A 27,410-nucleotide genomic window follows, 5' to 3' on the forward strand; every position below is an offset into this window, starting at 1 on the left:
GGCACTCACGTGGGGTTTGATGTTTGGATAAAAAACATAAACCTTCCATTGCTGTTGGATACCAAACCTTTAGTATTATCAAAAGTTAGTTAAGAGTCAAGCCACTGAAAGTGTCACCACTGAAATATGTTGTTTCATCAGAAATAAAATTTCACTATCTAGATTTTTTGGACACACTTTTAATCAGAATTACAATTACAAACCAGCTGTTGATAACACCAACAAATTAAACCGTTGTATTGAAAGCAATAACGATTAAAACAATTAACATTTAATACTTAAGCACTGGTTAAGACTGATAACAATTGCAAATTTAATATCATGATCAATTTTGAGCTCTCTTTTTATGCATCAACAGATGTTGACGCATAAAAAGAGAGCTCAAAATTGCCTATTTAGCTAAAAACAATGATAACTATAACTGAAACTCTGATTACAATAAGTGATGTTTTATAAGTGTATTTTAAGTTATGTTTTGGAACTTATTAATTCTCATAACATTAAATAACTGATAAAAATAAATAATTTTATTTAATAGTTATATATATATATATATACACAGTTGAACCTGTCTATTACAAACATGTTTATCTCAAAATTTATTTTTTTTCCCGCNGATTCCTCTCTATACTGTATACACAGTTGAACCTGTCTATTACAAACATGTTTATCTCAAAATTTATTTTTTTTCCCTAAATTTTCATCCTAAATTCAATATATTTTCCACGTTTATCTCAAATAATTTTCTCCCAAAACCTCTATATCTCAAATTATGAACTGAAATGTCAATTACAATTTCAATGCCCAGTGACTACATTTTGATAGTATAAATTGTAGTTGAGAAACATCTCTTGCAATATAGTATATAGCTGTAATTAATGCTGCTTTTCTTTGATTGGCTATGAGTTTGGTTTATTTATGGCAATGAAATACATGGATGATTTGCCGAGGGAAGATGCTTCACAGGAAGACTTTTTATAAGAAACAGGCACCTATTTAGGTGTTACTAATGTGAAGAAAACCCAGAAAGCTTCACATAGCCAGCCCATTGTCAAGGTATGAACCCACAACCAACTACTAATGTTCAGTGGTCTTATCCATTTGGCCACTGGTGGGCTGAGGCTATGGCTTTGGTTTGCATTTTATTGGTTGAAGAAGTCAGGCATCAGAAACTATTGACAAACTATTTCTGTTAAGGTATGTCAAAAATGTTTTATTTATACCTAATACAGGTGTCAGGTATGTACTATATTTGCTATTGTATTAATAAAATACCATACCTCCAATTAAACCTATTACTCTTTACTGTGTTAGGAACTTCCTTATCTCAAATTTTGTCCTCATTTAGCTATCCATTAATATACAGTAGAGCATCGATTATCCGACCCCCGATTAACCGTCACCTCAGTTAACCGACCACATTCTAGTCAGCAAATTCAAATGTCTGCTAGTGATGTGGCACTACAATATTTGGCTATGTCTTGGCTACTTTAATATTATTTTTACATGTTTTAGCTGCCAACACTGGATCGACCACGAAAGGGAGCCAGTATTTAAGCGAGGTTTAATTTTCTAATTTTTAACGATACAATAGCGACGATTATTATTTTTTAAAAAAATTTGATAGGCTTAACATGGAGGAAAATTCAATGCGAAGTAGGTTAATAGTGATATACTAATATACTAATTACATTGGATATAATAATATACTACACTGATAATGGATTTTTTTCATACTTTTCGGTTATCCGACTTTTCAATTATCCAACCAACCCCAGTCCCCAATTGAGTCGGATAATCAATGCTCTACTGTATATATATAACAATTTAATACAGTAAAGTCCCGAAAACTCGGCACTCGATAACCCGGCAGTCCAGATAACTCGGCCACATCCTGGCAGGGCAAAAAAATCCCCTAGTTAATTTTCATTATAGACAGCTTTATGTCTCAAAGTATTTTTCTGAGGTCTGTCTTATCAGGTAAATTACTGGACACTGTGTATTCATTAATTTTCATTTTCATAGTAAAGTCTCTATGCCTTCATAAAGTACATACTTTTCCTTTGTACTTTTCCTTTTCCTTTGTACTTACTTTTCCTTTACTAAGGGTATTTGGGCAGTTTATTCTCTGTTGTATTCTCAAGCAAACAATACATACAAGTACTGTACAGTACAGTATTTTCTGAGGAAACACTCGTACTTATTCTTTTTTAACCCCATTCCCAATAGCCCTGCAATTTCACAAACTTGGCCACCCTTTGGCCCACATTAGGCCGAATTTTCGGGACTCTACTGTATTAAAATTCATTTAATCACATTTAAACAATACATATTGATTGATTGTTTAAACATTATTCTAAAGATTTTAATAAAGAAATTAGGAACTATGTAACTATCAATATAAAGAAAACAGCTATCAGCCAGAAACATAAGAAGATTGAATTGTTTTTCTTTATCTCAAAGATCTGTAACAATGAACCAAAAACAATAAATTTTATTCTTAAATGTTTAAGTTAATGCTGACTCAGCTTTAGAACACTACAATATTCAATTGACTGTAATATTGAAGACAGAGTAAAATGTTTTCTTCTTCTCAAAACAAGGCAAATCACTTTTAAACTACAAAAATAAAATATTTTAATATTTTAAAAATTGATTATAATAATTGCTTTTATTAATGAATGTTTAGTCAAGAAATATTTTAAATATTTTTTGTAAAAGTTTCATTCTTATCATCAAAATCAACAAGTACTATAATTCAATTCAAATATTTATTAACATAAAAGGCAGTAGCCTGTTACAAGGGGGGTGTTTAACAAGTACTATAAATAGAAATAATAAATGACAACAGAAAAGTAGCTTGTTATCTCAAAATGCACTCTAACAAGTTGTTCTTCTGTAATCATGTATTATTCCTGTTCAGTTGTAGATTCTGACAACTAGAGCAAAAGTACTCCCAAAACTATTTTAAAATAATATTCTAGATTTCTAAATAAATAAATAATTCATAACACGTAATCTATTTTATTGAGTTGATAAGTTTTGTAATTTAAGGATAAGAGTAATAGTTTGGAAACATAGTATTATTAATTATTAAAATAGTTATATAATTAAATAAGTAAATAAATAATAAAATTATTATGGTAGTCAATAATGAATTAAGTAGAAATTAAACCAAAAATTTAAAATAATAATTTATGCAAAATTACTTTTCTAAGCATAAAGGATATTTAATATTCCAGATAGCAGGAGAAAGGAATCCACGAATTACATGAGTTCTTTCATAAATATTTCAGCATACTTTTATTAGAATATCTTAATTACAGATAAAAGATATTTAGCTTTAATTAAAGTATTCATAAATAATTAAATACTTTCATTTAAAAACTTAAATTGAATTATATTTATTAAAAACATCAAAGATTAGAGATCACTCAATATTGCAAATTTTAAGAAGGACCTTAGCATTGAATAAAAGATCCTATATAAATTGTCTAAAGATGCTGAAATTAAATAAGAGGAAGCTAAAATAATTATATGTTTAAAAAGAATGCTGCTGCTGAGGATGACCAAACTGCATATTACTTTAGCCAAAACAAATGTAGTAAATTAAATATTTAATTCTTGACTCCTTTAACTAAGTTTTACATTTTTTAATAAGTTTAATAACATAAGGATTCAAAGTGAAATAAAATGACATGCTTATCTAGATGCAATACCCATAAAATGTGAGTACCCAATTGCAAAAAATCCCACATCATAAATAACTAAAGTACTTAAATCTTTTTTATAGTACATTCAGTTGAAAAACAACTATCAGCAAAATTATAATGATGAGTTTTTCTGATTAAAAATACAGTGGGTGATTGGTTAATGAACAGTTTGGGACTAACAGCACAAAACCTTTCTCACTAATTTCTAGCCTTATTAACTGGAGTACAAACGTTTTCGGCCTTCTTAATAGGCCTTCCTCGGGTACACTGTGGAGCGTCGGTTAGAAGAAGTTTAAATGCTGCCAACGTTTGTACTCCAGTTAATAAGGCTAGAAATTAGTGAGAAAGGTTTTGTGCTGATAATCTTAGAAATAGTTCTAGCTACATATGCATAGTAGAACAGTTTGGACTACAAACAAATCAGATAACAAACATTTTTGCAAAAGATTTTGATGTTTGGACAATGAGCACATGTTCATATAATAAACACCTCACAGAACAAACACAAGAGAAAGCGACATAAAATAATGAATACAGATTGGTCTTCCCTTGTCTTCAGGCAACAATTCAAAACTTTTCGGAGCATGGGACACATTGACATTGACACTCACCTGGTATATACTGATCAAATAGTATTCCTCTGAACTTTGAAACTCTCCCTTGTAATTGAAGCCTTTTATTTTTCTGATTTGACAGAAACAATTTTTTTATAGTATTCGCATGACTGTTGGGCAGGCACTTGTTGAGTTTTATGTCTGTTTTTATTTTTGAAAGGTGAGATTATAATAGCAAAGGTAGAGAGTGGGCAGATATCTGATGTCTGTTGTTGCTGGGCAGTATGGCTTGAATAGGTCTACAATAGGCCATAATTAAATCTTATCTAAGAAAGATACTGTATAATCAAGAAGACTCAAGCAGCTAAAGGAATAACAAAAATCACAACAGAAAAAAAGAACATCGAAGAGCTCATAATGAAACCTGAAACTGATCTGACGATAGAAGAATGCCAAGAAACTTGGCAAGATATGTTTTCTTATGAAAAAGAGGATTAATGCCGATATCTGCTATTAAAGATCTTTTGAAGTGGGAAGATGTCAGAACAGTCTTAGAATGGTATCCAAACCAGGTTGAGGTTAATAGGCTTGGGGATCTCTACAATTACAATGCTATTAACCCCTACAAATGGAAAAAACATGATTAATAAAAATACAAGACTGTGTATACTGTATATGTATTTTTATTATTACATATAAATAAATGTAGTAAGAAAGTATATATTTTTTATTTTTTGGAGTTTCCAGAATGAATTAATCAAATTCCCATAAAAATCTATGCTAATATGATAATCGGTTAATGAACAATTTGGATAGCAAACAAAGTCTTAGAACAGATTATGTTCATTAACCAATAATCCACTGTACTTAATTACTAGATGACAAAAAAGCATATTTGTTAAAACAAAGAGATTGTTGCTAGCCTGTTAAACTTTCAAAACTTTGTAAAAAATTTTATCTGTATTTAATTAGTCTCAAATTTCATACGGAACAATATAAATTAAGTTGTATTTTAATTAAAAATTAAACAAAATAATAAATTATTATAATTAAAGTATCTTACACTGTTTTCCAAATCACAATATAAATTTCCTTGACTGTGAAAACATGTTAACCTCCTCCGACCTCTCATCCATTAAAATGGATGTTTGTTTTTATTTGTTTAATATTTTTCTGTTCATTTTATCGAGTTCAAACCAGGAATCCTTTATAGTGGAGTTTTCACTTTTCATCGTCAGGCATCTGGCAACATTGTTCATTACTTTTTATTTATTTTACTATTTAAAAAACACTAAGGGTCAAAAGTTGATGTTGAATTCATAAATGGACTTTTTATAATATAAATATTATAATTTTAAAATAAATTGATTAAAAAACACATTTTTTAATTCTCGGGTCTGAGGAGGTTAAAACTGAATTTTAAAAATATTCACAATAAAATTATTAAAAATATTTTGAATATAAAAATACTGAATAACACAATAGTTCACTGAATAATTTTTTATTTCATAATAAATTGTTGAAATATTAAGCAAAGTGAATATATGAATAAATAAAAATAAATTTAAATAAATGAATAAATTTGAAATTGTAGAATTTTATTGTAAGCTTTAAGAATTTATTTATATCAAGAATTTGTCTTTCTTTTGAATCATTATCACACTTGATTTTTATACCAAATATTTGATAAGTGAGGAGCATAATAAACTGAACGAAAATATTTCAAAACTAAATAACTGACCTTTAATATCTAGCATACAATCAGGTAGTAAAAAATGTTTGTTTATTTTTTGAATTTTTTAGTGCCATATGCTGGATATTAAAAATATTGACTGATTGTTTTCAAATATTTAAAATATTCATTAAAAAATAACAAATACATTATTTTTGGTAGTGTAATATAATGTTTTCATTAATTTCATTACTTTAAAATTTAATTTAAAACTTTTTTAATAACGAAAATAAAATATTACATCAAGGGATAAACCACATTCATTTTATTTTTGAATATATCATTCAGCTATATTTTCATGAAGGTTGGTATTACATCAAATGTCATAAAAACAGGAAATAAATTTTAATTTTTTTTAATTAATAAATATTTTATTCCTTTATTCTCCATACACAGAAAGCTAGAACTTATTTAAATAAGTTTCACAAAACCTTTCTCTCTTTACCTAGCAATTTCTTAATCCATAAGAAACTAATCCATGGATTAAGGAATTGCTAGAAAAAGAGTGAAAGGTTTTGTGAAACTTATCCTTCATTCTCTTAAAAAATTATTTTATTTGTTTCTGATAGTATTGTTTAAAATAACTTAATAAACTTTGTGAATTTTATATTTTTTAATGACAGTTGAACAAGCTTTAAGAGAGTTATTTTTGTTTTTCAATCAGCTAAGTTAAAAATTAAAATATTGGCATTATTTATAACATTCAATAACATGACTATCAATTCTTATAAATGCAACTTACTAATTCAAAAAATAGTGTATCTTCATTCCACAAATAACACAAAAACATCAAAGAAACCAGTGAAAAAACAAAACTTTTTATGACACTAATGTTTTCATTCATCTACAACAAACATTGTCAGGTATTTTCAAATACAAACTGATAGAACATATTTTTTAAATGAATCAAATAAATCAAAATTCAAAAAACTTTCAGTGGTTTATTTCACTGGTTTCTTTGGTGTTTTTGTGTTATTTGTGGCAAAAATGACCAGTTTGTGTTGTGGTTAGAATTTTTGTGCATAGAACCTACGGGTTGTTTGTACTTAAAAGAAAATTTGAAAGAGGTGTAGATTATGCAATATAGCAGATTATACACCAATTTTAAATTGCAATAAACATGTGCTTATGGAGCAATGACTATGCCCAACAAAATGGAATATGAAGTAGGACAGATTATGCAAAGTTTTATTTTAGTTCTAGCAATTTTCTGTGAGGTATGTGCCATTGCAGGTTATATGCACAAAAATATGGTATTTGTGGAATTAAATATTTTATTTCTGGTGACACTGACCAGATGTATGAAGCATTAAAAGATATACCTCTGCTATGAAAGATACAAGTTTGAATCCAGGTAATCATCTCTGGAATTTTTCATGAATAACCAGAACAAAGTCTTATTCAAAGTTTATTCGAACTGTACCAGAAATCTAAAGGCTTAGAGGTGATATTTATTTGTACTGGTATCTTCTCTAGAAAATGGTCTGATTCATATATGCCAGATTTTAATCCATACCATGTAGCCAATCTATTGTGAATCTTGCTTGTTCTTAATGAGTAAAATTAAGATAGGTAACTATACAACTTATAGGATTAATTACAGAAACAAGAGCTAGATCTAAGTATTAGTTTCAATCTTTTTTTATCTTGTTATGGTGTAAACCTGTCTAGCTCACAAAAAAGAAAAAAAATCTGGTGTTTAAAAAACAAATAATATATCTATAATAGTAGTTTATGGAAACAAAACATTTTCAATCCAATTAATAGACCATCATCAGGTGTAAAGGGACATAAGAGGAATGCTATGCTAGATAGGAAAGATGAAATGGGTTAAGCAATTGAAAGAAATAAAATATGACATTGGCAAACAGCATAAAAGATTAAGGAAAAATTGCCAGCAAGAAAGCGGGAGTCCTTGTCCCTGTTGGTTATACATATGTTGGTAACAGTGTTGTTTAAGATTTTGCAATTTCCTACTATATCATGAGAAGGTTGAAAATAGTTCTAATGACTTTTTTTTAAAAAAAAAAGCCAAAGATATTCTTCTTGAATGTTTAAAGTATATGTTCTCATAGTAACAACATTCTTTTTTCATTTCTGTTAATTTCCTGAGGATGGACTGTTGACTGAAAATGTTTAAATTGTTTATTCTTGTAATTTCTATTTCTCCAAATAAAGCAAATTTATTTTGTTATTTAGTAATGGCCTATAATCACCCACTATTGCACAGCTTTATCTGATGATCATTTGGCTTTAATATCATTATTGGGCTTTGAGATGTTTATATATGTGTTACTGTAAATGCTAGAACTATGGTAAATCCTAAGATCTTCCAGTAAAACCTAAGATTTACCAAATCTTTGTGGTAAAAGTCCGAAATTTTCTGCGATCATCGCTAATTTCGAACTTTTACCAGCATTTACTCGGTATATCTTAGGTTTTACCTCAGAGACATGGTAAATGTTGAAAAAATAGTCCCCGCTTTCTGCACCGCACCGTGTCACCGCCTTCGCTCGCCACATTACAACATGCATGTTAATTCTAATCTTGTTTGAGATTTCATTGTCTAAAAGTTATTTATGAATCAAGATGAGTATGAAACAGAGATTTTATGAAATAATGGACGAGCTCGTTGCAAGCAAGAAAGATAATAACTTTTACTTAATAGGAACAAATACGCAAAGTGTTTGGAGGAAGTAAAAGCTGCAAAGAACATGAAAAAGAAACAAGCTGTTCATTACAGGCATATAAAGCGTTACGACATTTTGACTATAGGCGGTGAAGAAAAACTAATTGCACCTATGAAGGAGGAGGATGGAGAAATAAGGTATTACATTTGTTAAGAGGACTTATTCAATATTCTCGAAGAAACACATGTTGCTGTTGGCCACGGTGGAAGGACACGGATGCTTAAGGAATGTAACCGCAAGTATAAAAATGTAACAGTTGAGGCTACTATGACATATTTGAAGCTATGTCAACCTTGCCAAAAGAAACAGAAGACTGAAAAAGGGCATTGTTGTCAGACCTATACTTCACAGTGAAATGAACTCACGCTGTCAGGTTGATCTAATAGATCTACAAACTACCCCAGATGGAAATTATAAATTTATTTTCGTTTACCAAAACCATCTTACCAAATCTGTGATCCTTCGTGCGCTTCAAACTAAACGCGCCGTAGAAGTTGCATACCATCTTTTGGATATTTTCACCACTTTTGGAGCGCCAAGCATCCTTCATTCCGATAATGGTCGAGAATTCTCTAACTAAGTTATTGAGAGTTTATGCTCCATGTGGCCGGATGTAAAAATCGTACATGGAAAGGCAAGACATGGCCAAAGTCAAGGATCAGCGGAGCGTGCTAATCAAGACATAGAAAATATGTTGAGTACGTGGATGGAAACCAATCAGTTATCAAAGTGGTCAGAGGGTCTAAGATTCATTCAGGCAATGAAAAATAGAGCATATCACGAAAAAATCAAATGTTCCCCCTATGAAGCAATGTTTGGTTGTCCAATGAAAATGGGCCTTGCAACTTCAGCAATCCCTAGTGATATGATTAGAGTTATAAGATCTGAAGAAGATTTAGAGAAGTTGTTGCATTCGCATGACAATATGGAACAAAATAATGACATCAAAAATGCAATTGAACAGGACAAGGAAGAAAGCATTGTTGAAAATGAGTCAGAAGGGGTTAAATTAAAGGTAAAGAAGTGAGTCTTCGAAAAATTGTCGCAAAATTGTCTTTGACCAGAGGACAAGGTTTCAAGAAGTGCAACTGCTTAAAAAAAATGCCTGACGAAGAAGTGCGCTTGCAAGTCATCAGGATTACTTTATAATTCTAAATGCCATGATAGCTCTCCATGTTGTGACAAGTAAAATCCATTTTTACTTTTATTAAATGAACAATGAATACCAAATGATTAGAAAAAATACTGTGATTACTGATTAGCTTAGCTGGGTAGGCTATTATATTATTTTTGCAAGATAATTTCATTTTTGTTACGTTAAAAAGTATTTTTAAACTGTTTCACTAGTTATTAATAAATAGGACTTAGTAAGTTTATAATAGTTGCAATAAGTGATTATTAAAATACTCATAGTTTTATTTCCAAAACCAACATTTACTAATTGTCTTTAGTAAAACCTAGCATGTACCAAATTCTAATGGTAAAAGTCCGGAAAATCATCTCACTTTATAAAAATCCTTACATTTACCAACTCATGTTGGTAAATCCGAAGATTTACAAGTAAAACCTAGGATTTACCAGTATACGGGCTTTTACAGTAACATATGTATATATACACCATACTGAGGTAAAATGATAGCTAACTGAGTACCATAGTGGGTTATTATAGGCCATGGGCACTGAGTCATCCCCAGTTGGTGCCATAAATAACTAAGTTAGTATGGTTATATCTAAATTAAATATATCTGAAAGCAAAAGATCAGATGGAGGTCCAGGTAGTGTAACTGGAAATGCATCTGCACAGTGTTAGTTGTGGGTTTGAGTCCTACTCTGGGCTAATTATTTTCTTCCAGAATTTTCTAAATTATTTAATAATTATTGATTTCATTATAATTATTAAATTTAATAAGAGATACACCTAATGCCTACTTCTAGTGCCACATTACGCAGTATTTAATTATTATTAGTAATGGTAATGTAGCTTGGTTTAATCTGGAAATTGTTTATCAAAATTGGTATATTTCAAATCTTTTCTGGGGCTGGTTCCAGATCCTCTTTTCTCAAAGTACTTCATAACCCTAGAACCTAGTAAGACCATCCTTCACTTTGCTAAATCCACCTCTACTACAGTTGGTCTAATTGTCAGTCCCCAAAATTCAGATCCATACAACATTGCAATTAAAGCATTGAAAGTTTTATAAAACAGTTCTTAGACAAATAATAACTGCCTTATAAAACTTTCCTTTTAATCTGATTGATATTATTTTATCACAAAGTACTCTACTTGCATTCTGCCACTTTTGTCATCCTATTTTATACTGTTTGTTGTATTTATGTCTAACTCTCCTCTACATTGATCATAAGTACTTTCTCCACTCTTATTTATCTATCTCTAATAACTAACCTGCATTCTCTTGCTCTCTCTTTACCACAAAACTGTGTATGAACTCCATTTTCTCTCTGCTAAATTATCTAACCCAGTGGCGTAGCGTGGGTGTCAGCGCCCGGGGCAGAGGAAAATTTTGCTGCCCCCTTATTTAGGTATCTTAATTTAAAAGACTAAAATTCAGTTTCGTCACAGAATAAGTAATGAACAATTCCATGCTCATTTCAATCGGTCCGAATCGTAGGTGTGACAAAAATATGAAATGAAATGGTTCAAATTTTTACAAGATATTATTATTATTTATTGTGAAATTTTGCCGCCCCCTAAAAGTGCTGTCTGGGGCGGGCCGCCCCTATTATGCTACACCACTGATCTAACCTTTTGTATCTCCTTTACCAATTCTTTCTTATCTTCACTAACTAGAACTATATCATCTGCAAATAGTATGCACCATAGTTCTTCCCTGACTATACTCCCTAGCAATTCATTTAATACCAAGATAAAAAAATATGGACTTAATACTGAACCTTAATATAAACCTACTTCTATCCCAAAGCTTTCTGCATCTCTCTACCCTGTTTTAACTTGAATCTCTGACTTCTTGTATATATCCTGTACTCTTACATATTCCTCTTCTCTTATTCCTTTCCTGTCACATAAGATTTCCACTAGGAACCCAAACATAAATTTTTTCTAAATCTATAAATAGCTTGTTCAAATACCTCTTAGAATAAAATATAAAAGATAATTAAGTTAAATTTAAAAATAAAGTTATAATTGCAGACATGTAAGAAATTACTATTAAAAAAACACAAAGTGATAGAAATCTCAGATATAGACGTAAGGAAAAATAAATAAATAAAAATGATCTGAAAAAAGTACTTATGATCAATTTTAGAGGAAAGTTAGACATAAATACAATGTCTTCATATTATCATCTTGGCCATTACATTTATTAAATATTTGTTAATTAATAGACTTTTATGATTGTGCCATATCATTGAACTTTTTAATGTTTTTACATATTGAGGCAGATGAGTAGGCTCAAATAAAAGATCAACTCCACCATAAAGACTTGTGTTCCTGGGATGTTAAAAAAGGCCAAGAAAATGAAGACATTTATCATTTCTTCTGATTTTTGAATATTTTAAATTTAACTGTGAAGACATTTTGAAAGAGTACCTAAGGCTAGAAAGAGCAAAAATTGGTTTTCAACTAGTTTGTTATTATCGATCTCTTTCTGATCAATACAATTTGTCTGGAATTATATTGTAAAACTAAAAGAAATTGAAATTCTATAATTGACATCATAATTTAGCAGAAATACCAACAATATGTTATATATCATTTATCATTTGGAATTCAATTTGCTTTACAAAAATGTATACTTTAGAATTATATTGTAAAACTAAAAGAAATTGAAATTCTATAATTGACATCATAATTTAGCAGAAATACCAACAAGGTATTATATATCATTTATCATTTTTTGTACTTTGTTATCATTTTTTTAATCAGTTCATTAATGTCTGCCATCAAACAGAGTGTAAATGGTAATTGTGAGAGATTTGTAGTGTTAAAATGTTTCAAAAAAATTTTAATCAATGTTAGATTATTAGGAGTATCACAGACTTTTCTCTAAAATTCATAATACTGAATAATTAATACAGCTGTGTTAAAATTTACAAATGGTAATTGATATCGCCATATATTATATTGAGAACTTAGTTTGATCCCCTGGTATTTTGCAATGCTCTCCTCCTTGTTGCATTTTATAATTCTTCGCATAAACAATCAATATTAGTTTTTAAAATTAATCTGCACTAGGTAAAAAAAGTAAACATTTGTAATAATTATATAAACATTAAACAAAATGAAAAAAATACACAAAGTGATTGCAATTTATAAGGTCTAATTTTGAGTGATTTTAAAATATTATTCTATTGCATTGTAGGATTGTAAGTCTTATGTATAATAAGACTTACTTATTAAATCTAAAATTGTGAAAAAAAAATGTAAAAATTAAAATTTGGTCGACAGTATTTACATCAAAATATATATATAAAATAAAANTCAAATAAATCTTTTGAATTTATTTTGCATATGAAAATAATAAATTTTAATGACAATTGATAGCTTCTACATTCTAAATAAACACTGGACAATAATTAGCTTATAATCATTACAACTAATAGGTACCAAATGTAAATTTTTGAAGAAAATAATCTTTCCTGACAACATACTGAATCTATCTTTATGATATAATTCTTCTACTATTCAAATTAATCTGAATAATGGAATGAATATTTCTAGATTAACATCCTAAATTCACATTTAGACCGATTTCTTTCTATATTCCAAAATCAGACTTCATTTTTTTATGAGAAGAATAAATAAAATTACAATAAATATACATTAATTGTAATTTTCTAAACTTTTAGAAATCTGGATTAAATTTTTTTAAAATATAAAATTATAGGCCTATATTTTGTTGATTTAGTTTTATAATTCATACTTGTTCTCATTTTTGCCTTTTCATTCATCTCTTCTATTGAATATTTCTTGGGTTTTATTAATTTCTATAATTTTCTATACTTCCAATCATTTATGGCCTATTCTTATTTGATTTATAATAATAGCTTTTCTACCAATCTAACGTAACTTTTTCATAAGATATCCATTTTCCTCCATTCTAATATCAAAAGCAGATTGACAGCCAGATGGACAAGACTGTTAAGGTATCAGACAGCCTACCACTCTGGGGACCTACGACTTTGGGTGAGCAATTCCAAGTTTTTCATAGCTGGTCTGTCCTGAATATGTTGGGCCCTGTCTCATACCATCTGGTTTTCCCAAAGAAAAATAATAGTGTTTACAAAATAAAACTGAGATATTAAGTAAAATAGTAAAAAGTAATTCAATATTTTGTACAACAGATTAATAAATAAGGTATACTGTACATATCAAGTTTATCCAAAATTATATATTGTTATAATCTTCAATTATGTGATTTTTTAACGCCTGTTCTGATTATCTAGGATTATTTGTTTGCAACTGTAAAAGTTTCTGATGATCCTAATATACAAAGTATCTATATACATGTTTATTTCTTTCAGTCACCTTGGATTTCTTCATGGTCTATGTCTCTTAAGTTTGTAGCTGCAGTGCTGATGGTTAGATTGTGGGTAGATGATTTTCTTGGAATGACAGGACATTTTCTGCAATTTTATTTTGTATGTGCTCCTATGAAGCTATTTTTACACCTTAAAAGTTAGTAATATTACTAACATAAAATCCCAATAAAACAATTATTTACATTTATTATTGTTTTATAAGACCTATTACTGTAATAAAATTACTGAATAAACTTAGCAATAACCTTCCAACTGCCATATATCTTCGGGTTATAATTTGGCAATAATAATTATAACTCGCTAATAAATTTGGCCCTAGAGGGAGGCAGTTGGAAGGTTATTTCTATGTATTAGGTTTGTTGTGAATGTTCATATTTATATGAATAAACTTAGCTTTGTAATATTTTTCATCCCTATCTAATGACAATCATTAGAAATATCTGCATGTCATTTCTTTAAATTATAATTCAGTTTTCTTTGCATTAATCTCATTTAATAAAATGCTGGTTACAATATGAAATTCTATTTATTTTTTCATGAGTTCTTTCATCAAATGGTAAAGTTCTTTATATAGTTGTCGGTAGCCTAGTTGTCTTTATAAATTTATTTTATGAATCAATTTCTTTTTCTTCCATAAAAAAAAAAAGAACATTTCTTCATTTCTTCTTAACTTAGATGTATTATAAAAAAAACACTGCCTATTTCCACCACAAGCAATCAATGCATAGTTTCTTTGAAATTACATGTAACTAGCCACTTTAACTGTGAAAACATATAGATAAACTTCCATTAACCAATTCTTTTTTCGATCATTTGATCACCATCATTTCTGTATTTAAAATGTATACTGTATATAATTCAAACACATTATAATTATAAAAATACTCATAGAAAAATTATATTTAAAATATTGTATAGATTGATAAGGTATTAGAATCAGAAAGCATTAAATCATCTTACAATTGTAAAGATCGTCGTAAAAGCGGCAATAAAATTAATTTCATTTCGATCATTAATGCCAAACTCCTTTCTCTTCGAAAACACGTGTTTACATCATACACCTTTAGAAGCGCCACCTGCCATCATTAATCATAAAGATTTTATAATTATTCGGAATGTAATTAAATCATTAATATTAAAAATATACTGTATTAAGTAATTTCCAATTAGAGATAATAAAATAAATATTAAAATATTCTTTATATGTAATTTTTTTACAAAATAAACATTCGTTTCTGCTAATAAAAATTAATTATTTTTAGCTATTATTAAGTTTAAAAAGAAAATATAAATTAAAAAGAAATTTAATTTTTATTTCGTGGCGTATTACTGCACGGTATTTCAATTTACTGAATTTTAAATATATGTATTTTAAGAAATTTATTCTAATTTTTTTTCCATTTTTAAATTACTATATTAAAAACGTTAACTTTTAATAATATTAAAAAATTAACGAACGTAAATTAATAATTAAAATAATATAATTAATAATTCATTGTTTATTATTATCCACACCAGATGGCGGGACAAATTTTCGAAAATAATTCTTCGTTTAATAATTAATTTTCTTAATTAGTGTAATAAATTTTATATAAAGAAAAATTCTTGTTCCGAATTAAAATTAATCGTTAATTTATTACAATAAATTAAAAAAAATAAAATAAATAATATTGTTTACAAATAATTTTTTCGAATTTTTATTTGTGACAATTTAATATAATGATATCTTATTAAATTCGTCAGAGTAATTATTTAATCATGAATATTTAAATAAGCATAATTTTTACATTTAATAAAGTAATTTCCGAATAAACGTAATGTATAAATATTTAAAAAGGATTTGGTTTGAAAGGAAACCATATTTATTCACGGCTGAGATCACGTATTATTTATCTTAGGTTGCTACGAAATATTTTTGCGTATTTCTCTCTCTGAAAAATATATTTTTGCATAAGAAACTTTTTGATGTTTATTTCATTCTCTAAATAAAAACATCGATTCTTTCATTTCAAATTGTGTATTTAAAATTGAAAAAAAAAAAAAATCAAAATTGCCAGGAGGCGCTTTAACGATATCGTCTGTGTTTGTTGTAATTATTATTATTTTACTGAATATTATTATTGAAGCGCTCCTAAATTTTTGTATTATTTCATGATATAAAACTTTAAAAATTATATATATATTTAAAGGCATTATAAAAAATTTAAATATTATTTATTAAGCATTCAAACCGATATAAAAATGATAATTATGAATGAACAAATCTCGTACAGACATACAAATCGATTTTTAGTAATTCAGGTAGAGACGGTCCCCGCTAGCAATCACCTGCATTTGACATGAGCTGCGGAGTTTAGAGTTTTCACCCGCAACAAGAATTAATAATAGATTTATTATGCCAGATAATGTCATATACGTTACCATCCAATTTTACGATAGAAAAATACGTTTAAATAATATATAAGTAGTTGCGTATTGGTTAGTCGCTTTTTTTTAAATATATATCTAATTTTCCATGTGATTAGTTATTTAAAACAAAAATAATAATAATAATTATAATATCTACAGTTGGCAACAATACAAAAAAAAGATAACATCTTACGAGTGTTGCCAACTCTAACATTATAGTTTTATATATCAGGATCCAGATGTTCGGATATAGTTCTTATGGCCTATTCTTATTTGATTTATAATAATAGCTTTTCTACCAATCTAACGTAACTTTTTCATAAGATATCCATTTTCCTCCATTCTAATATCAAAAGCAGATTGACAGCCAGATGGACAAGACTGTTAAGGTATCAGACAGCCTACCACTCTGGGGACCTACGACTTTGGGTGAGCAATTCCAAGTTTTTCATAGCTGGTCTGTTTATTTTCTTCCAGAATTTTCTAAATTATTTAATAATTATTGATTTCATTATAATTATTAAATTTTAATAAGAAATGGTGCCTAATGCCTACTTCTAGTGCCAAATTCATTNAAATAATATATAAGTAGTTGCGTATTGGTTAGTCGCTTTTTTTAAATATATATCTAATTTTCCATGTGATTAGTTATTTAAAACAAAAATAATAATAATAATTATAATATCTACAGTTGGCAACAATACAAAAAAACGGTAACATCTTACGAGTGTTGCCAACTCTAACATTATAGTTTTATATATCAGGATCCAGATGTTCGGATATAGTTCCTCCATGCCCGTGACAACCCGCTTCATTACTTATATAGTTCCCACGATATTCATCCATTCTTGAAGATACCTCGTTTGCTTTCCCTTTGACGTATGTCACCCAGTGCACCCAAGAGGACAATAAGATGACGACAGATCCTGGGTCCGACCGACCGGCCGAACAAATTGTGTAATTAGCTGTTGTGACCCACTAGACCTCGGGGGAACCTGAGCAGAAACTCGAACGATCCGATTAGTTTCTATAAGGCGCGCGCGGGCGTTTTTACAATTGGAGCGTTCAGAAAGAAATAAAAATAATAATAAATAAATTCAGTCTTGCAGGGTTGTATGTTTTGTTGTATATGTCTATATATGTATTAAAAAAAAAAGGGAGGGAACTCCTGCCATTTGTCACAATGAGTCAGTGTCGTTGGATTATTTTCCGGACAGGTTTATCGATTAGTTAGGACAGGACAAGTGGTGGTCGGAGTCATGAATAAATGATGGGTAACGCATTACCCACTTTATTACTGAAGAAGGAAGCTAGACGATTCTATCCTAACACATCGCGTTTCATTAACTCCTTCCCCCTTTTATGCTTTTTTCCCCTTCTTTCCTATCCTTTACCAAAACGTCCAGCGCAACAGGCCAATTCAAGATGTCAGGAAAAATCTCCAAAAATCTCACCTATTTAATTCGATCTTGGCTAGACTCCAGTTCATCCGTGCACCCGGTTAATTGGATAGCCTAAATTAAAGGTCTCCAGTTGAGTTTTGTATAGAATATTTAATAGTGTTCTGTCCTCGGATGCGGAACTTATCTTATTATTGATCGATCGCAAGTTTATGAATTAAATAAACTTCGTTTATTAATCGGATAAAATTTTAAATTATGTCAACTCAATTCTTGATTGATATTTTGCCACCGGCGACGTTTCAAAGATAATGTTTTTGTTTAAAAAATTTCGAAAACACTTATTGAAATTAATACAAAAATTTTTACTTTTAGCACATTTAGCCTAATTAGTGCTTATTAACGAAGGAATGTAACCAGAAGATTAAAGTTGGAAGAATCTTTCACTTCGAGAAGGATCTTGTGTAGCAAACCTACAAGAGAACCACTAATGTACAATTGTCTTGCTTCTAGAGGATCATGAAAGCTCTTGTGTAACTAACATGTTTGTTGTTAATGATGTGGATGTCGAAAACCGCTGCACGCACAATTTTATATACAAAAAACAAACCCTAGATTAAAAAAAATCGATCCTAATGTAGTAGCATTCTATATTTTGCATGAATGTAACCAGACATTTATTATTTTATAGAATTTGCTCTTTTTTATCGCTTCACTTAGTAACGTGGGCGTTTTATTTATAGGTCATTCATAAATTTCATATTTTTTCACAAATTTTGATTTTTTCTTTTATTTTTTTAATACATATAGTAAAAGTTTCTTAGAATTTATTACTTTCTTGTAATAAGAATTCTCAAAAGAAAACGTAGATCAATAAAAAGAATCAACTACTTTATTTTAGCCCGGATTTATACATAAACTAAACAAATGATACAATCACGCTATGAGGGTATAATTTAGGGCCTTTTTAAAATTTATTATTATTTGCCGGAAAAGAAAGATTTCTAATAGTCTATATTATAGCTTAGGGTTACACGAATTTAAATATAGTCAAGCTCATATAATAATAAAACTAAATTAAGTTTAGAAAGTTTCTTAGAATTCATTGCTTTCTTAGAATAAAAAATTTTCCGCAGAATTCATAGATTCATGGAAATTTGCATCTCAGATTTAATGGGATAAGGTAACGCAACACATGGGCGATCCGGCGAGACGAGTGCCTCCCGAGAAGATTATTTATGGGAAACTGACCCCTATTTAGGTGTTAGACAAGTGAAGGAAACCCGGAAAAGTCCACGTGGCCAGTCGGTCAGGCACGAACCCCTCACCAACTACCAGTGTTCAGTGATTTTATCCACTAGGTCGCTGGTGGTCCTGGAAATCTAAAACTCCATTATTGGGCCGTATTTACACGTAATCAAACAAACTATAGCTTAGGGCCTAGCACTACGAAGGTATAGTTTAGGGCCTTAGGGATTTAAATGTTTTATCAATTGCTGAAGGGATTAATAATACCTTTAAATCAAATTTTATAACATTTATATAAAAATGTTTTCGGCTTCTTACATGTTATAGCTTACGGCACATAAATCTAAATCCAGTTCTGTCTATTTCATGTAATAATAGAGATTTTACCGAAAAATATATATTTATAGCACATGAATCAAATCATTTAGATCCATGTTTGAAGGAAATATTTCCTGATTGTCCTCGAGATTGAATGTGGTAACGAAAGATATAAATTTATTGTCTTCTGTCAATAACTACGTTGATGGATTTCTCATAAAAATCATATAAAAAGTACACACGGAGGCATTATTACATACTAATAAAAAAAAGTGTATTAATTTTTATATCTTTTACAATTATTAATGTTTAAATAAATTGATTACATAAATTCGCCTACATAAGCCTGCTAATTTAATTAAGTAACTTAATAATGAATTTCGGATCTTTTTCGGTGTATAATTTAAAAATTTATAATAAAATTGAATTATTAAATAATTTATAGTTTTGGGGACTAAAAGTTCTATTCAATTGCGAAAATAGTGCAGAAATTTTTATATGCTTAATAAATATAGGCCTAAATGCGTAAATAAATATGTTTCCGATTTCTTATGTTTAAAGTTTTAACAAACTAAAATTAATTCAAATCTTATAGAATTGTTGTACAGATAAAGCCGAATTCATACGTAAGTTAAATAAAAATTCGGCCTTGCATTACTAGGGTATAGTTTAGGGTCTACGGCTTCTAAAATTACTATTACTTGCTGGAAGGAAAAGGGTTGCATATAAGTTGTCATATTCTTATATGACAGCTTATTAACCTCAACAAGTTTAAATACAGCTCTGAGCATTGACTTCGAATAGCTGGAAATTAAAAACTAGATGTAATTTAGGGTAAAGCTCCCGAAAATCGACTTCTGGTTATGTCATTAAATTTACAAAATTGTTAATTTACTGAAAACTTCTTATACACCTGATTAGATTATTTATATCTAAATAGGAGAATAATTAAGCACAGTATTCCTATTTACGTCCATTCCAAAGGACCGAGGATCCGAAAAATCCATTTCTGGTTACATGTCTTAATACCAAAATTAAATTAAAAATTGAATTTATAAAAGCATCTATCCATTAAACGATTAGATGTGTGTAAACAAGCGAATAAGTGCCCTTAGCACCGCTATTTGCAACCACACTAAGCACTTCAAGTTATTTGCTACATTGATCAGATAAACAAGATTTACAAACGTTCTACAATAAAAAATGCCAGAAGCAAAAATAGAATATAAAAGGCTCCTAAACTGTTTTAGATGGTAAAATATATAAAGCCTAAATTCATAGAAAACGTAGGGATTGGTTTGTTTCTACCTGCAAGATGCCATAAACTACTAATTTTATTTCGTTTCCAACGAGGCAATACCGTTAAATATAACTTAATTATCTTTGGAAATCCGATAAGGTGTAAAATTTTATGTATTTATATATTCTGCTGAACTACTCTTTACCGTTTACACTCTTGGACCACTTATGTTTATCGTCGTAAATCTTCCGTCGCTTAAAAGCGAAGAGGAAGACCTCATTTCCTTTGTGTCAGATATGAGTCATCGTAGTAATGACGATGTCAACCGCAAGGGTCGTTGCTGCCCTCCGGATACGTTTTGATGAACTGCAAGCTGAGGTCACTTCGCCCCGCGGAGTGCCCTCGGGCTCAAAATATGACGTCACAATCCGATGTGAAATATACTAATCCGTTGACAATTTATGCGTCAATCGTTCTACCCTAACGAAGATTTTTCCCTATTTGGATTAACTATAATGTATGATAATTCTTGGAATTATTATTATTCTTTTTTATCATCCCTCTGGTGCCATTCTGAAAGTCGGCAATTTCGAGCCTTTTTGGATCCTATAGGATGATACCAAATGAAGCAGACAATGAAGCTAATGAGTGAGTGTGGTGCAAACGACGGGGGTTAAGGCCAAGTTCAGAATGACGGTAATTTTCCATTCGATTGGTTCCTAATCCCATTGCTGGTTTACAGAATTGCACTGTTTCATTGGCCTCACCATCAGAAATATAAAATTCTTCACTACATAAAATGCATTAAGAAAAAAGAAGCGATTTCATAACGAAAAATTAATTTTTAACGGTTATAATCGCGTAATAACATCGTTTAATTTACGAGATTAATGACGTCACGATTCGAATTAGGTTTAATTAGATGATCAACGAGTTTTTCAAATTCACCTAATCGAACCTAATACGGAATTATATATTTTTTTAATATTTTACTTTTGAGACAATAAAAAGCGTTATAAAAATGCTTTAATGGATGTGAACAGGAGAATAAAAATGAAAAAAATTATTTTTTTTATAGTTAAATTTGTTCTTATTTTTTTACGATAGAATGTTACATTTACATGATGTATATCAAGAGAATTGGGCATTAGTAAGTGTTAAAGAGGGTTGTATTACGTGATTTTGAACCTTGCTCCGGAATTACGGATCCAAAAAGCATTACATGGTCCCAATCCACTATTGTATATCTTCTTTACGTATGATATCAATTTTAGGCCATTTAGATAGAATTACGATTGAATAAAAAAAGAAAAAAAAATGCATTTTTGAATTATAAGGCGTAAGTATGCGTGAGGTGTAGAACCAGAAAAATTCACAAAGTTGTGTGAATTATCATTGTTGAAATCCATTTACGACTTTTAGGACTTTATTTTTTCCAGATAAATTCGCATTAAATCTTCCATCTTCGAAAACTATTGCAACTCTCATAATTCTCGATAAATTTTTTGAAAAATTCTATAAAGTTTTAAAGCTTTTACCATTCTGTTATCATAAATACATATTTTTCTTATATTTTTAGAAAAATCATCAGCAGTTAAGAAAGATAAAAAGAAAAATCGAAATCTTTTCGTACTAAGTATGAAATTTCTTTAAGTTATGCGAATCGGGAGTCAATTTAATCAAGTTTTCATTTTAAAATATTGTTACCGGGCTTAATTTCATTTTCTTATCAACGTAAATTTCATAAAATATGAAAATAAAAACAATTTTAATTGATGTGTAGCCTTAAAAGTGCATACTCGATACTCTCTTTAAGTTCTTCTCGCGCTCACATATTGTGTATTATTAAAATAAGAGCATAAATTATGCAAAATTAAAGTAAATATGTTATTGTTAAGTTAAATTTCATTAAAAAATTACTAAATTATATAGCGAACTTTGCGTATTTTACAATAAATCATTGCAATTTTGTTTAGGCAAATACTTCAAACTTGTAATAAATATATTTATGTGACCCTTTCGTAGCATTAAATATCACCAATCAAAGCTAAAATCCGTTATAACTGGGTGAAAAAAGCAAAATATATATAACTCCGATTATCAAGGTCAATAGCAATACTTCATTTATTATAAAGTACCGAGCTCGAAAAATAATAAATAAAATTCAATAACAATAATCAAAGTACATTTATTTCCATTAGACCTATCTAATTCCGAAGACAGTACAGATATAGAATTAGATAATCGTATAAATTGATACATTATTTTCCTATATTATCTAGAAAATAATGAAAGAAGAATAGTTTTTTTCCCGGAATTCATGAGATTTTTCGATTAAAAATAAAGGAAAAAAAATACTTATTTACCGAAAGTATCACGGCATCTATTCAGTTTGGAAGAGAAAAGGTCATTAAATATACAAGAACCACTTTTCTTTGTAGTCGAAAGAATTCTTGAATGAGATTCGTGTATCATCAATTCCCAAAAGACGTCTATACATCTCATTAATGCATAAAAGTCGATAAAAAATAAATAAAATCGAAAAAACTTTCGACTTTTTTTTATTAAAATTTTAATATTTTATGGGCGCTTTATTAAGTTATATTCGTCATCTTCGTCAGCAGCAGCCGCACTTTTCTCTGATGATTTTATAATAAAATAATTTATAATTATCAAATTTAATATATTTATAGTTAAATTTAATTAATTTTCTACGATACTTAATTAAAAAATCTAATTAAAGTGCAAAAAAATCCATAATTTTAAGCTTCTTGAAGAAAGAAAAAATCGTGTATTTTTGAGACGAATGATCTTATTTCTAGTGTTTGAAGTTTGAAAATTAAAAATTGAAGAAAGTATTCACTTGATTGAATTTTTATTTTTTATTCTTCTATAGAATTTCGTTATTATTTTTTAAATTTATTTTTGGATTACGTATCGAAAAAACGAAGTAAGAATTCACGTATAAGGAATGGCTTATGTGGGTCATGGGATTGGTTTTGATCTAGGCGAGAATGTTTTCCAGAGAAAACTTTTGGTTGCCAATAGTAACGGCCATTCAGTTACCTGCACCCCATCGATCTAAGGATGGGAAAGAGCAGGTGCATAGGACAGCACGGGACCAATGAGAAAGCGGGATGGATGTAATTGTGACCAGTTTCTCTTGTGGCTGGGGCACCCAGACCATCGACCACTTACACCAATGTTCTCCAATTACTCCCGGGCTAAAATTTAACTGTAATGCAAATTATACTTTTATTCGTCGGGATCTATTGTGCAGCGAATTTAGAGCCTGTCGCGGAGTGTATTTTTTATCATTACTGTCGAGCGTGTAACTAATTTAGAAAAGTAGACGGGAGGTTCGTTAAATAATTTAAACACCCGTCTCGTTTAAGATTAAGTATAAATGAAGTAAAATAAATACTAAAGAATATAATTAATTAATTTTTTTTCATTGCAGAATATGGCGACGAATCCAAGCGATAAGGGCATATCAATATTAATCAATTGGACAAGATAATCCGGATATAGCGATCTATCTTGTTACATAATCAGTAATTCTAGGATTAATAAGATTTGTTCTTCGATCCTGAATAGATTTGCAGATTACTTAACCCCTTATCCATTAATAATACTAAGTTTAAGTCTACTACGATGCGTTATATCGAGTTACGATGTTATTATGGTAATAAAGTTGAAGCTGGTATAGAGGAAATATTAATTAATAATATATTGACTTAAGATAACTTATTAATTGAATCATCTTTAGGAAAAGGGCCCCAGAAACGGGATCTTTGTCGTTGGCGACAATCTTTCAAACATGTCACGTGTATATCACTTAATGACTTCTCATGAATGATTCAGTAGGTCGGTGTTGGAGAAGCTGTCTCGTTTCATCTTAGTCGATTTACTGATCGCCAGTTAATTGCCCCGGTCCCCCCTGTTTTTTCTTTTTTTTAAATGGAAAGAATAAAGATACAAACCTTTCTCATTAAAAATACAGTCGTTTTACATCAAGGTTCGCTATAAAATTGGAGCGATTATATTTAAGTTTATATAAATGTATATATAATCATCTATTTATATGCCGATCGTGATTTCACTATGTCAAATTCTCTTAACAAGTAAAGAACAAGGTGACTAGACAGGCATATATATGAGGGTTAGGGAAGTAGTAGTAGGTCTATATTGCCTATTAGGCAGTCAATGAGTCACTCCCTTTTTGACATGACAGATTATTTCAATTAATGACAGTTTCTTAATTGCTGTGTAATTCGGTCCGATATCACGTGTTCTCTTAGTCAAGGCTAATCAAGGGTTGACTTAGAGAATCTGATTGAACAGAGTTGTGCAAAAATCAAGATAAAAATCAATAAAATGGGGTTAGAGTTTACGATTCTCGTGCTGTTTTTCTTCTCGCAATTCTCCTCTTTTTTTCTTTTCTTTTCTTTTCTAGTAACTAGATAAGCGCGCACAACTCTCCTTGTTTAATTTTTTAAACAGTTTCGCATTAATTATGTATGAAGTTAAATCTAGTTAAAACTTTTATGAAATGTTTACCTTCTTTTTTTTCCTTCCTAAAATGGATGTTTTAAAATAGAATTCTGCTTTAATTTAATTTATTTATATATTAATCTACGCATTAACGGTTAGAAAAACTAAATTAAGTAATTATTTTCTTTTATAATATTAAATTAATTAGAGAAGGTCTGTATTTAAATTTTTTTTACCTGTTTTAAAGGTGCGCAACTAATTCCGATATCCTAAAAAACGGATGCTATTATCGAGGGAGAAAAATCAAGTAGAAATTTCCGCATCATTCGAGAGATTTTTGACGAAGAGAAGGAGAATAACAGATAACAAACTATCATCTTCGTCACTACAAAACTAACAAAACTCTAAGAGGGCAGCCATTTTCGTTTCCTGACGTAAGATGCTGTTCAACAAATAGGAGAAGAGATTCTAAGTAAAGGCATCGGAACGCATCCCTTTTTCTAATCTTCTATAAACACTGTTGTTTGAAATTTCCGAAAACATCTATTGGCCAGAACCTTTAGCAATCTACCAAGGTAAATCGTTGAGAGAATACATAATTCCTGACGTCAGCATGCAACCCCGCCCAGTGGGCTTGGCTGGAAGTGATCCGGAGCCAGTTACATTGGCGTATGGTAAGGTAAGTCTTTTATGAAATGTTCTCTGCCACATCTCTCCCAGGTCGGGTTCGGTATCAGCTGCAAAGCCTCCTTTTCTCGCTTCACCGCTTGTCGTATCCAGGTAGGTTCTCATTCCCCTGTACATCTTGCTTTACCTCACATACACCCGCTTACAATGTAAAAACATTAATACAGGGTTCGAAATCTTATCTAGTCTATTCGTTACGATAATTATAAATTTAATTTTTTCGTACGCTAATTTTAAAACAGGAATAGTAAATTCGACACGCCATTTTGATTTTTCGGTTTATTTATTTACTTGTTTTTTTTTTTAATTTTGTGTTTAATTGGTGTGGTGTCAATCAGTGTTGCGCTTGATGTAGGTGAGATAATAATCGAGTTACAGTAAGCAGGGGGTTCGGTTTAATATCTTAAAAGGGGAGCATTGGACTATCCCCGGTATCATGAATTCCAATAGTGATGTGACGTGGCTTGGTTGGATTATTGTGACCAAAGACGTGACCGCTTTGGGGATAGTCCATGACTCGTGGCTTATCTCATTCTGGAAAGGGGAGGGAGATAGTTTTGTTGTATCCCGCTGTGTTGTAGGGGTTTTTCGGATGTTTAGCTATTGAGAGAACGCAGCCGGTCCCCTCCCTTTCTTATGTTTATGCTTGTTCTAATCGTTATTTTTTTCTCTTTTTTTAAAACGCAGGGGACCGGCTGGCTACTCTCCACGACGATGAACGAATCTTGAAAAAGGCTAACTCCTAGAAATGCCTGTCATTCCGATTATCAACCAGGACACGTCGCAGATATGGCGACGGATCAACGAAAAGTTGGAGGAACCTCGGAGTCAGAGGAAGTTGATCCTTGCCATTGTGTGCATTGCCCTTCTATTAGACAATATGCTGTACATGGTGATAGTGCCCATTATCCCGGACTATCTACGTTACATCGGGGCTTGGGATACGCATATGGAAGGTGCAACATACAATGTAACTAAGAACGGTACTAGAATCCAGACTGGTCTTGGTCATATAGTGTTCGAAGGTGAAGATTCGGCTGTGGGTGTCTTGTTTGCATCGAAAGCTATCATTCAACTTCTCATCAATCCTTTCTCGGGAGCTGTTATAGATAAGATAGGATATGACATACCCATGATGATAGGATTAACTATTATGTTTTTTTCCACGGCTATGTTTGCTTGCGGTCAAAGTTATGGAGTACTTTTCTTTGCAAGAAGCTTGCAAGGGGTGGGTTCTGCTTTTGCAGACACGGGAGGTTTAGCCATGATTGCAGATCGTTTCACCGAAGAATCGGAACGAAGTAAAGCTATAGGAATTGCCCAAGCGTTTATATCCTTTGGTAGTCTGGTAGCACCTCCGTTCGGAGGTCTTCTGTATCAATTTGCAGGTAAAGAAGTACCGTTT

General features: G+C 30.2%; 2 protein-coding genes across 4 annotated transcripts in view; one reads left to right on the top strand and one right to left on the bottom strand.

The window, feature by feature from the left end:
• The window catches only part of LOC111623922 (presequence protease, mitochondrial-like), a 74,801-nt gene extending 48,878 nt beyond the window's left edge, over positions 1–25,923 (bottom strand). The window contains exons 1-2 of one of the 3 annotated variants that reach the window (XM_023366654.1): positions 25,555–25,923; positions 15,170–15,285 (exon numbers count right to left, since the gene is read on the bottom strand). In XM_023366654.1, coding sequence (XP_023222422.1) covers positions 15,170–15,222 — 53 coding nt within the window. In that variant the 5' untranslated portion in view covers positions 15,223–15,285; positions 25,555–25,923. Of the gene's footprint in view, positions 1–15,169; positions 15,286–17,343; positions 17,428–25,554 lie in introns of those variants that run through there. The other 2 variants (XM_023366653.1, XM_023366655.1) reach the window with 2 other exon arrangements.
• Positions 25,924–25,998: 75 nt separating this feature from the next.
• The window catches only part of LOC111623912 (choline O-acetyltransferase-like), a 30,907-nt gene continuing 29,495 nt past the window's right edge, over positions 25,999–27,410 (top strand). The window contains exon 1 of the mRNA XM_023366644.1: positions 25,999–26,098. Coding sequence (XP_023222412.1) covers positions 26,014–26,098 — 85 coding nt within the window. The 5' untranslated portion in view covers positions 25,999–26,013. The remainder of the gene's footprint in view (positions 26,099–27,410) is intronic.

This window comes from Centruroides sculpturatus, unplaced genomic scaffold (genome assembly GCF_000671375.1).
Source record: "Centruroides sculpturatus isolate CEXI.00-Female unplaced genomic scaffold, Cexi_2.0 scaffold344, whole genome shotgun sequence".
NCBI lineage: Eukaryota > Metazoa > Arthropoda > Arachnida > Scorpiones > Buthidae > Centruroides > Centruroides sculpturatus.